The 13,573-nt window shown below is 40.2% G+C and overlaps 1 protein-coding gene across 21 annotated transcripts in view; it reads right to left on the bottom strand.

Annotated features, from left to right (window-relative positions):
• Positions 1–13,573, bottom strand: part of PARD3 (par-3 family cell polarity regulator) — a 508,043-nt gene that overhangs the window by 287,760 nt on the left and 206,710 nt on the right. For 18 of the 21 annotated variants that reach the window (XM_083188844.1, XM_083188831.1, XM_083188826.1 and 15 more), the window contains exon 5: positions 10,055–10,186. The exons of the other annotated variants lie outside the window; for them this stretch is intronic. In XM_083188844.1, coding sequence (XP_083044970.1) covers positions 10,055–10,186 — 132 coding nt within the window. The remainder of the gene's footprint in view (positions 1–10,054; positions 10,187–13,573) is intronic. 21 annotated transcript variants of the gene reach the window in all.

Below are 13,573 nucleotides of genomic sequence, written 5' to 3'. Positions count from 1 at the left end.
ACAGTAGCCCAAATAGTAGAGGGCCCATATTTGCTGATGATACTAATCTATCTTTAGTCATTACCACACGTTACAGAATGATTAAGGCAAAATGCCAAAATGGGCTGTGAAATGGAAGATGACATTTAATAAAGATAAATGTAGGATTATGTACTAATGCAGGGTCACCACTAGCTGCTTGCACAGGAAATCAGTGATGTCTCAAAGGACAACAAAAGAAAATACCCTCAGCAGCGGTTAAAAAACACTTCATATGAAGAACACAAAACAATAAAAAAGTTATATCTTGGCACCCTGATCCCAATGTCCAAACACACAGGTCTGCTCAGCCCGACTCGGTCATTAATAATCTAAAACGTAAAAGGCAGCATATTCCATAGGAAATGCTAGGGTAGTGTGGTGTAGCTCGCAGACCATGTCTAGGTTGACAGTCAACAGATCAAACCCAAAAACACAACAACATGCACTTGACACAAGGAAAAGGTTAAAATTAGTTATTAATATTTTTTTTAAGGGGGTGGGGGTGTCAATATCAAAACCTGAGCACATGGATCCCCAATTAGTGTACCACTTCACTCGCCAACACTTGACCATTCCCATTCCTTTTTTCACTCCATACGTGGAGTACAAAAAGTACAAAAAAGGCAAAAAAAAAAGCAAACACTTATTGCTTGTGTCAGCGATATTTATGTCGTCCTTCTGCTTGTGTTGACCTTATGACCATGTTGGCCATATGTATGTGGACCTAGACACTGTCAGACCTCCGGATACCATTCTAGAGGCCCAAATCAACAGCCTCAATACACTGTCCCTCTCTGGTGACGCTCATCCTGGGGCACATTTCTGATCTTCTGCCAGCACCTCAGCCAATGTTCGGTGGAAGCGTATCCAAGCAATTTCTGCCATTTATCATGCGGCCTAGTCTGTCTGGAGTAATGAATGCTCACTCATTTTTAATCTTAAAAGCAGCACTAACCTAATGTTCTAGAGAATAACTGAAAATAGAACTGACATTTTATTAAGCAAAGTATGCGATTTCAGATCCCAGCACTCAACAACTTATTTTAGCACTATATGTTAAGTCAGGGTAAACCAGAGGTTCCCAAACGCGGTCCTCAAGACACCCCAACGGTCCAGGTTTAAGGTATATCCATGGCTTAGCACAGATGGTTAAATCAGACTGACTGAGCTACTAATTAAGTCTATCTGGAAAACGGGGGGAGAGAAAGAAACTCGGGTGGGGTGCACTCCAAGTCCCCTATTCAAATTATTCTGTTGGAATTAGTATTATATTTTTTATTTTTTTATTATTTTTACTCTGCTTGTGCTCAAATTAATATATCCCATTCATAAGAGAACAAAAATTGTATAACTAACCACCTTGCTATGTGCTATTAATATTAGAATTTCCTGCGAATATGAATTCGAAACAGTACATAATGGTGTTATTCACATCCCGTCTGTTCGGTGAGTTTCTCAAAGTGAAAAATGACCATCATATACCCATCACCATTGATGATATAGGTGTCACTTATATAAGTGAATAGGGTCTAATCATTGGTCAAACAATAATATAAACAGACAAAAGGAAGTATTTACACCTATCTATATTTACATATGTACAGTATCTGTACTAATTAAGTCACCTGTGGCCAAGCATGGATATACTTAATACCTGGACCGTTGGGCTGCCTTGGGGACCGCGTTTGGGAACCTCTGGGGTAAACTATACACAATAATTGTAAACAAATTGACCTAAGTCGCTGAGACAAATTCTTAAATTTGTACCCACTACATTGTTACACGCTCCTGAGGGTCTGTTGTCTGTACATGCAGTTCAATCAGGGAATGACAAGAGCGATGCCATGCTGCTGCATGTGGCAAGCAGAAATGGAGAACTCTGTTGTTTCAGCACCCTGAGCAAATATACACAGCTAAACCCAATCTATATGGGCCCGACATGTGGGATAATTAGCATGCACCTGAAACTCAACTGCTCTGCCGGGCACTCAATTATAGAGGCATCCAAAACAATTGAATCGCTTTACCAAGGGTTCTTACCTAGCACCAAAGAAGCAAACAAAATACTAGTCTATCAAAAGGAATAAAGAACCCTCAAGTATGTCACATAAGCTTTAAAAAGATATTCAACCAGTAAAATAGAGGTTTCCTTAACTTTCCATAAGAAATCTTAAGGAAAACACAAATTATTATGGAGCAGGAAAATTCTGGTGCTACACCAGCCTCAGTCACACATATAAGGAAACAAAACACTTTATTGCGTCCTGTTGTACACATTGGGCATGATGTGATACTTTAATATGACTGTTTATATTACATATCAGCCTTTAACGTGCACAACACATACATCCCGAGAGATCACTGTGGCAACTTTCAGCTTCTAAAAGCCTAGACTAAAATCCCATATGGAAAAATGAGGACACAAAGTGCCCAGAATAGTTGAGGTGTGAAAGCAATTGAAGATTGTGAGAAAATAGCAGATTTTTCCTGCCACATTTAATTACCCCTAACAGTACACTGTACAAGAATGTTAAGGTACAAATGCAAAAATACTAAAAACTATTATATTTACAATGAAGAATAACGTAATGTCTGCAATAGGCATGGAGTGGGTTAAACATCCAAGACTGTTGTGTGACCTAGGGAAGCATGTGACTCGGTGGCCCAATAAGGACTTAGGGAAGGGCATTGTTAGCTGGGATATCAGGGCAGGAAAGGGAGGAGTATTTATCTCTTTCCTGAAAGTTTTCCCGCCCTCCCTCCCTTGTGTTATTATGGTTGGGTGGGTGTTAATCGCGTTGGCTGATAGGCGGGAAAGAACGGCAGGTGAATAGAATTAGTTCTTATTCAAATGATGATGCTACGTATATGTTTGCTTTTCGGTGCGCTCGCCTCTCATTGGCTTAGGCCTTCGCTCGATCTCCCGCTCGGGGGGCAGCGAACCCATCAGATGGGTGGGTAGTCAATGCAGTAGGTCGAGCGGATACCGCTTGTTAGGGTAGGCTTGATTACGTATGCAGATTGTGTGGGTGGAGCTTAGTTAATTAGCCGTTCTTTCTGGGCCACCATTAATTAATTATTAATAAATTAATCTAGCTTAAAAGTGCTAAAATAAATCAGCTAACAATTTCTGCCAAACCTAAGTCTCCGAGTCTTTATTTCAGGTTTAGTTTGTAAGTTTTGAAATGTGATGTATATACATGCTAGAGGTCACACACATCAGATGCTAGGATGTTTATAAGGCAATCGATTTTGCAAATACACATTCAGCGATAATATTTACAACAGGATAGAAGATCAACTGTTAGCAAAATACAGAAACAGAGACTTTACATTTAAAAAGGGCCCATCTGGGAGATATGTGGATAAGGAACACCTATCCCACTGTATTAGGTTCATAGGTAGACAGTCAGTAGGTTGACATCAAATGGTAAACATGGTCAACATAGACAAAAGGTTGACATGTCAAGGGTGGACATTCATACTTCACCATTCCCAATCGAAGTCCATTTGGATGGTAAATTGTGCAAAGCACAGCAAGGCACCCTGCCTGAAGCGGGATACGGTCATATGGTCTACAGCATGATGGTCAACAGTCATTAGGTCGACGTGGGTAAAGGTCGACGTGGGTAAAGGTCGATGTGGGTAAAGGTCGACGTGGGTAAAGGTCGAAAGGTCATTAGTTCAACAGGTCATTAGTTCGACAATGTTTAGGTTGACAGTCAAAAGGTCGACATGGGGTTTTTCACTGTTTTTTGAGCCAACATGTGCCGACAGGCGGTATTTCATGCCCTACCATCCACTAGTGCGTGGGGGGGAAACAAAATAGTGTGCTGAGCGCAGCGAGGCACTGTGCCCGACGCATCACGAGCGATGCGAGGGGATACGGTGCACTTCAAACTGTGTTGACATTCAGGTAAAAAACCATATGTCGACCTTTTGACTGTCGACCTAGACACTGTCGAACCAACGACCTTTCGACCTAGAACCATGTCGACCTAATGACTGTCGACCATCATGCTATAGACAAAATGATCCCAACCCGCCCGAAGCATGTTAAGCAAACCTAGTAACACAAGGGTACACGGTACACTAATCTGGGGTCCATGTGATGAAGCCTACAAACTGACACCAAAAGCATGTCAACCTTTTAATGTGTTTCAACCTATGACTGTCTACCTAGACACGCATTTAGACCATAACCCTATCCCGGTCCTGATAATACAGAACAGACAGGCCTAAGATGGGAAGAACAGAGGCCTTACTCCCCATAAGCAAAGGGGCAGCTAAACACAACTCTATCTAAACAATTCACCCTCATGTAAAAAGAGAAAAATATGAGGCTTATACAAAAAGACAAACTAAAATGAAATAAATGCATTTTCCAAGCTTAGAGGCAGATGGCTAAAGCCTGAAAAAGAGAAAAAACCCTCATATTCATTCAGAACCAGCAGATGTGAGAAGTTTAAAATATTGCTGCTTTAGGATACACAAAGCCTGTCAGCCCAGATTGTGCGTTTGGGCCAGTCTATCAGTTATTAATGATCTTGAAGAACAGAAGTCCTAGAACACTCTTGTGAAAAGAGAAATGGTATGACAGACACTGTGCTATGTGGGCTGCCAGTCTCCTTAGAGATGGAACAGGAAAATGAAGCATGTTACACAGGGGAATTCAGCAAAAACTTTTATTTCCTTACTTAGGCAAATGAGGTAGAGAGCATCCATCTGTAGTCAATAAATAGGGGCAGGGGAAATAAGATCTAATAGTCTTCATCTTGTCTATGCTTACAAAAATGAACCCTTGGAGTGCCAAGGGAATCTGTCAAAATAGGGGCGAGAATTGGCAAGCAAACATTTTTATTCATCATAATGACCTGTAATGTTTCCTTACATAGGAAATATCTTTTTTTTTTTCCCACAACATTTTTCATTTGAATTTATATACCAAATGTGAGCAACGCTGGCATTTTTAGCGGATATTTTGATCATCTCTCACAGATGTTAGCAATAAAAAGGGTTAAACCATTGTGCATTGCAGTGAGCATTCAGATTAGCCATTGCATTTACCATGACTTTGTTGAACATTCATTTGGGATATTGGAGCCTGCAATCCATGCAGTTTTCTTGCATCTAAGCATCAGTGCAGCCAGCAAATTACACCGTTACTACGAAGTATGAGATACAAGTGACGCCTTTATGCACTGAGTATTTCCAAACATTGGGCCTAATTCAGACCTGGTTACAATGCTCCTTTCTTATCAAATGGACACATAACCATGTTGAATTGTGTTTGGGGCCAATGCAACATGTGCAGAAAAATGTTCTGTTTCTGTGCAGGGTAAATACGGTTTGCTTTATTTTTAAACTGCAATTTAGATCTCAGTTTGAGCACCCCCTCACGACCAAATCGAACTCTCTCTTTACATGTTACATCAGCTCCACCTGCCGTACAGCATGATTTCGTCCATTTAAGAAAAAAAGGTGCTTTACTTAGGTCCGCAGCTGGATTCAATTTTCACATTTTGGAGAAAAGTTTAGCGAAAAGAAATGTGGTTTTGTATAATGTGTTATAAATAACTTCTGAGGTATTCTAATTATTACAGTGCATGTTACTGGTAAGCATATGGGAGTCTGTTCACCAAATGGCTCGAACAACTAACCACCTAGCTCTGATTAGCTGGGCACACTAGGAGGCAGTAAGGCCGCACACTTCAGTTATCAGCAGAGGCAGAACTCTGGGAGGCAATGGAGTACTCTGCCGCTGGGCTCCTGCTCTCAAGGGGGCACCTCTCCACCACTGCCAGTTTAAATCTATTAATTGAAAGCCATCAAAATTGCTTCTGTGGCTGAGTTCTGAAATATGTATGTGTTCTCTCTCCCTCTCTCCCTCTCCCCCTCCCCTATAGAGAGACTATATATATATATATATATATATATATATATATATATATATATATATATATTTTGAATAACGTGTGTGTGGGGGGGGCACACCAATTTTCATCCGGGCAACTGGGACGAACTTACGCCACTGGTTATCAGGGCTGAACAACAGTAAAATCAGGAGCCAAATTGTAAATGGGTGTATTAAATAACTACAGTAGTAGTTACTATGTTATGAAGAATATGCATTGATCAGCATAATGAAAGAAGTGCATAATGGAGGAGAAATGGCACATATTATAAATACAGCTACTTGAAATGTAAGAAAACTTAGGGGTAGATGTATGAAGCAGTGATAAGGGAAAAGAAGCGAGTCAGAGAAATGGTCCATGTCAACCAATCAGCTGGTCTGTATAATTTTATATTATGCTAATTATAGATGTTACTTCAGTGCTGATTGGTTGCCATGGGTCACTTCTCATCTGGCTCACTTCTCTTCCCTAAATCACTGCTTCATACATCTACCCCAAAATGAGAGCTTTTCAATGTTGCCAAGCAGCTCCATGGAATTAGTCAGGGATATCAACAATGACAACAATACTAAACTTCCCCCATGACAGAATATTACTTGAAAGAGTCTGCTGCACATATAGAACATTAAATAAAGACGGGGGGGGGGGGGGGGGGGGGGGGGGGCAGTGTGCAATATTTCACTTTGGGGCTGTACCAGAGTAGGACTTAGGGCCAGATGTATCAAGCTTCAAAAGTGATAAAATGGATAGTGATTAACAGCCAGCCAATCACTTCATAACTGCCATTTAACAGGCTGGGTTTAAAAAATGACAGGCAGAAGCTGATTGGCTGGTTATTTATCACTCTCCATTTTATCACTTTTGAAGCTTGATACATCTGGCCCTTGATCCTGTATTACCTTGTGTACAAAATATGCAACTGTTCTACTCCTATCCCTAGTATACCAACCACATGTATATGTGCATATGCAGAACTGAGTGCATCTGGCACTCATGATTGCAGGGAAAAATACTGACCAGTCAGAAGGACATTTTTGTGTTTATCATCCAGCGAGTATGCACATATATATCATTAATGATGTGCACTTCTGCGGGTCATTAGCGACGTCCTCTGTTTGTAAAACCGCTCAGTATGTATGAACTATATTGTTTGTCCAGGAGTTCAAGGGAAAATGCTTACTACATTGAATAGTTTGCAATATGGTCACGTATGTACCCAAATTAAATCTGGGTATACACTGGGTGATATGCCACCCAGCTGTACGGGTATATGGCTCACTGTGTATGCATGATATGTTCAGTCATTTACAATGAGGCCAGGTTTGATGTGCTGCACACTAAACCTTGAAACATCACTAGAGACACCATGAATGTTAATAATAGATGCAGTAGTGTGTATGGGTGACCTGGGGCCGACGGTGCGTACCCGGCTTAAGGGTGAGTTCCCATATTTGCAAAAAGAGTTGTATCAAAGTAAAAATAAAAATCTCTGCTGTGCAGTTATATAAAACCATGTTTCTGCTGGTGTAGACCAGTCTGGATACTGCGATACAGATGGGGCCGCACGCATCCTTGCCGGCAGATTGCCATCTGCAGGTATCTAGCGGGCAGCAATCTGGTGGACGGGCATGGGACATGGACGCGCAATCGCCTCACAGGCTCGGGCATCCACTAACGATAATGGGGCGCGCGAGCGTCAATGGGGCAGATTTATTAAGCTTGGAGAAGAGATAAACTGGAGATAAAGCGGAGAAAAGGTAAAAGGAGATAAAGTCCCAGTCAATCAGCTGTGTTTGAAAAAGACAGTTGGGAGTTGATTGGCTGGTGCTTTATCTCCTTTTACCTTTTCTCCACTTTATCTCCAGTTTATGTCTTTTCCAAGCTCAATAAATCTGCCCCTCTGTGGGCACGCACCCCATTCTGGCGGAGCATAGCAGACGGAGCAATGGGAGTTGCTCAGATGAGAGCAGCACCATCTGTACATTTGCCCCTATGTGTTTTTTTTTTGCATTATATACTGCCAATAAGGGCCTTAATTTCGACGCTTTGAGACGATAAATGAAGTAAAGTATGTCAAATTGTATGACATTTACTCCCATTTCGTATCCAACGTGCATCAGATCAGATATGGAAATAGTCAGTGCTGCAACAAGGATTAATTGTATCCCTGAGCGGTGAATGGAACTGTATGCGTACCAGCCACCCAGGAGCTGCCGGCCCATTTGAAGAGGAATCACACTAGTGTATGGGGGCCATAAGAGACAGAATTAATGCAGGTAACGGTACTTATATGTTAGTTGGGCACCCACTAAGCTATTTGCTTAGTTTTACACGTCCGCTAGCCACACTATATAAAATCAACTCCATGCCGACATGGATAGTGGGGGTATGTGCGTACTTACTATAGTGGGCGCCGAACTAGCATATAAGTATCCAGGTAACAATAGCTATGCAAAGAGTGTGCAGATGCCCTAGTTATGTTCTTGAAAAGTCAGAACAAGCATCCAGCTAACTCTGAAAATCAAGTTACATTTGGACTAGTAACTTGATTTAATGGCTGTAATGCTTTTAATTTTTCCATCAACCCTGTAAAGTAGATCTACAGGGCTTGTGCTAAGCCGAAACCAAGAAAGCTCAAATATTAACTGAATATGTTTTTCCCCCATGTTTAATAATTCTCAGAGATTAAGTTACATGCATCTGTATTGTTTTAATTTAGTTCACTGCTGTGAGTGATTTTCTGCAATCTGATTTCACAAAATCAAATTTTGTAGCAGCATAGGTAGAAATGAAATAAAGATGGCAGACTAGTAAAGAAATAATGTCATTGTATATGGTTGAATTACGGTCTCATTTGTAGCAGGTGGAGCAGCTAAACAACAAATATACTTTCCGACTTGGATCATTAGATGTGTACACTACGATTTAAAGGGCAAATAAGGCAAATTGTGAATGTCATCCTCTGAGAAGGTATTCTATACGCAGGAAACACACAGAGACAAACCCCCCAAATTGGTCACAATTGGGACATCTCTCACCTGAACAATGTTGTATGTAGATCATGCATTAAATAAGAGAGTTGGTTCTCTTTTCTGGGAACTTGTTACCCAGACAGTTCCAAAAACCAGTGGCTAAAATAATGTATAATTATTATTGCAGCTGTTGTCTTTCTTATCACAGTTACTGTGGAACCCTGTTATACACTGTAACTGGTAGATGAATGTTTGGAGCAGTAAGATGGGAATCCTTTAGAAATGTATGTAATATAACAGACAACAGAAAAGTAATCACAATAGCAAATGCTACATATATATTTTGTGGTCATCTTAAGATGAATCCAGATCAAGTTCCACTGCTACTGCCCTACCAAAATTGGAGTCACAACTGAACAACCTTCGCAAGGTTTTTTCTAAAACTTCAAAGGGTTTCTCGATATGTATTATGTAACTACTAATAGAATTTTGTTCCATATGGATCCAGAAACAGTATACATTTTTACAGAGGGACCACGAAACTTCCCAACTAAAAGAACCTGCCAACAATGTCCAGTTGCAGGTTTCATAGTTTGGGAAGTGAGCATCTTGGCAGTGTAAAGGTGGCCATACACCTACAGATTTATCTTCAGATCTGGCTGGTTGGAACAAAAACATGGTTATGTATGAGAGCAGATGACAGTTGACCATTTGCTTGGAAATGCTGGAAAGCTGACTAACTGTCATTCAGAAATTACCAGAGTTTTGATCCAACCAGACAGATCTGAAGAAACATCTGCAGGTGTATGGCCAACTTAACACTTGGGTAGATCACAAAAATAAAAATCTGACATGCCAAAACTGCATATTGTCTACAATTTATTGTCAAAATTTGGGAAAAACTTTTACATAAAAAAATAAAAATAAACAATATACCAAAAAAAAAATACTAAAAATAAATTGACTTTCAGCCTCACAAGAAACCAAAGATCTAAAATGCTGTAAGATCCTGGGATGCATTCAATTACGGCCAATGCTATAAAAATTCTATTGTTTTGCTTTTATATAAAAGGATGATATGTCTTCATCTGCCTATAGACGGCATAAGGGGATGTTTTGGCATGATATAAAAGTATTAATGTTTACCTGCTCCTGCCTCTCTAGCCACTTGTCCACCAGAGGGTGACTGGCACTCAGGGAAGAGCGAGCTTTATCTCTTTCAAACTGTTGAGACCAGTTATTGGTATCTCTGGGCAGACTTCTGAAGTTCTCATCTTTCTGTTTTAAAAGAAAGAAAAATACATTATTGAGGGGGGGAACTAATTGAACATTGTGTATACAGTGCATACACATCTGGGTATTCTACCCTATCCTCTATGTAAAACAGACACTATTTACTTTCCCACTATAGCAACAAGTTTCTAAAAAATATATATAAATATCAAAATGAAGACTGGTAATATACACATCTATGTGTTACCAGCTTGTGACAATGATGGAACATCATAACAGTAATGTCAGCACTGGTGGCATTGCTCACCAGAATGGGGCAACACATGAAATGTTCAGTCGGTCGTCAACTTGTGGTCACAATACACTTGAAATCCCCCAACAAAGGTGAGGAGCAGCATTAGTCTTTTATCATAGAGGATATAGGTTAGGCTGTATTTCAGTTAAACAGCCAAAGTCATGTGAAAGGAGTTCTGACACCTAACTGCACAAAAAAAGGTACGTTGGATAAGTGCTGTTTACACAACAGACCATGTTTTCAGACTCACTCTGATGTGGCCCTGCAATAATCAAAATATTATTAAAATAGCTAATCTTACGCTACAGTCACTTCCGTCAATTATTGCGGCCAATTCGCAATATTATGCTCGTAAGGAAAACAAACCCTATGTAACAATCAGGTTCTTTTATCTGAGACACTTTAATAAAATGGCTTAATGTTTGATCCATGTTTTTCTATCTACTGAGATGTTCTGTGTAGCTATCGGTCTGTAAATAACCTAACTGGTACAGTTCAGCTTCCAGTAAAGTGGCATTAACTTTCAATGTAAATAGATTACATTAATAAAGGAGCTTTCCTTTCCACTAGGAAAATCCTGGTTTCTAAGGTACTAAAGACAAGCATGATGCTTCTACAACCTCTATCTTATGGGAAATTACCCCAGCACACCATTTACACATCCCCGGTGTAAACCTAGCACAATTCCAAGCCTATCTGGAAACCTAAAAGATTAAAGCCTACCTGGACTATTCAAAAAAAAGTTTCATTTTGCCTCGGCACAGGCAATCAGTCTTGGTTTTATTATCCTGTATCTGCAGTATACAGCGTCCTGATTTACAGTGTCTAATGCTCCAGGTCATACAGCGTTAACATTGTAGAACTTGGGCAATGCTCACACGGCCCGCACAGGAATGGTCACTAGCCAATGTTCTGGTCATCAAATTGCGCCTACGCAGCAATACAAGTGTATATGAAACAAATGAATTCTGTGTTTAGACTTGGATGCCATCCCCAAACTCTCTCATTAGGCATGCAAATATTAGAGGAACCTCTGTCCTCAAATAGCCCAACAGTGCATGTTTTCTGAAACACCTGGCAGGTGCACAGGTGCACTCAATATTCACGGACACATTTTAAAAAATCCACAGGTGAAGCTAATTATTTCACTTACGATTCTGAGTGGAAACGTGAACAGTTGGGGGGTCCTGAGGACCGAGGATGTGAACCACTGTCTTAGAAAATACAGTAAATCAGATATGCAAAATAATTCTGGTTCCAAACATTTTGGATATAAGAGACTTAAATCTGTAAAGGCTTTAAAACTCTGGACAAGTCTACAGATGCTCATATTATTCATATCTGATATGAACAGACTAATTTCTAGAATTACTTATAAGAATTAAAAAAACGATACCATAAAAAGGTGCAGTATCGTTGACAGACATCAGCAGAATCAAAGCCCAATGCACAGGTAACCGTAAAGAAAAAAAAGAACCTAGATAAACCTCACTTGTTTATTATTTAAGTGTGAAATAGTATGGTTAGTGCCTCCTGACATATTTGGTGTGTAAGTGGACCTCACAATAGGGCTCTTACAGAAATCCAAGGATGCAGTGATATAAATGAAGGAAGCGTGCTCCCTGATGTGAGTCTGGTCTGGTTTTAAGCTTATTGTTTAAATTTACAGGCAGTCACATCTATCCATTCAGTACAAAACCTGCAGCTCGTCTGTGTGATCCTGGAGCAGTACTACCACTTATGTGAGGATCAGGGTGTAAGTGGGAGCACGTATGCCCAGCATAGTGTTATTTATCAATCCAGGCTGATACAGACAACTGACACATCATTCAGCATTCCCAGAACATTATATAAATGCAAAGTTCCCCACGTCCCGAACTGTTGGATGCTGTAACAGATGGAATTCTTTTGTTTACTGGGTAATTCTAAAATTAAAGTCAAGGGACAGTTCACAAGAGAGCAGGTTGAGGCCAATATGCCAGAAGTACATGCCCATTAGTTGTTTATAATTGGATACTTAAATGGTCAACACTGATTATCATTCAGCAGCAATGTTAGTAAAATGTGAATGTATTATATATATATAATACACACACACACACACACACACACACACACATATTACACTGGGGTATATTCAATGTGGCAGCGAGTGGGGTTTGTATGGCGAGGACGGCTTGTTTTCGGCAAGAAAAAGCCAACGGATGTGTATAGAACGTGTATGTCTGCATTTGATTAAGTCAAAGCAGATAGAAAAAAGGAAACCTTTTATTTATTTATTTTGCAGGATGCACTCACGTTGTCAGCGCAAAGTGATGCTTTGTCCAAGCACAAGACAAAGATCACAAAATACACAATATAGACAAATAATTCCAGGTATGAGAGTGACCATGCTCCCGAGTGATAGCAGCGAATGAAAGCCCAACGTCAGAGCAGTAAGTAATGACGATAGTGCTCGGAGTATCTGTGCGGGACCAAATACTTTTCCGCAAGGAACAAAAATTCCTATCGGAACAGATGTTATATTATTAAACAAGGCAATTACTGGGCGATTAAATGCAGTTTTTCTCCAAGTAAACATTTACCTGCTGTTGAAAATCTCTATCCTTTAGTGTGCATCCAGCAATTACTATTAACTTGTCTTGTTACCGTTTTTGCTTTCAATTATACATTTCAACCTACTGCTATTCAACTATAATAATATAACTTCCTCCAGGGAGAAATACATGTCATGACACTAGAATTAAACAGAGAGCCGTGCCCACAAAATCAGACGCTGGCTTCCTCAAGGAGGTGTGGTATAGAGGCACACAGAAGGTATAGACACCTGCCCAGCCTGTAAATAATAACTGTGTACAGAGGCTAGTGTGAAATATTAAGGAATAATGGATGGGGCTGGTGAGGGATGATTACTTCTCACACTTACTACCAAGGCAACGAGTAGTCACTTCAATGTGGAAAAAGGCACGTTTTAAGTCACGGACGGTTTCACGACTGGCATCACAGCGCGGAAGTCATGGGCTAGATTCCCACCAAGGCCTTAATTGTGCAGAGTTTGTATATACTTCCCGTGCTTACATGGGTTTCCTCCGGGTACTCCAGTTTCCTCACACAATCCAAAAATATACTGGAAGATT

Source organism: Crinia signifera, chromosome 5 (assembly GCF_055691185.1).
Source record: "Crinia signifera chromosome 5, ASM5569118v1, whole genome shotgun sequence".
Lineage (NCBI taxonomy): Eukaryota > Metazoa > Chordata > Amphibia > Anura > Myobatrachidae > Crinia > Crinia signifera.
Note: the sequence above shows the minus strand (reverse complement) of the source record. Positions and strands in the feature narration are given on the sequence as shown.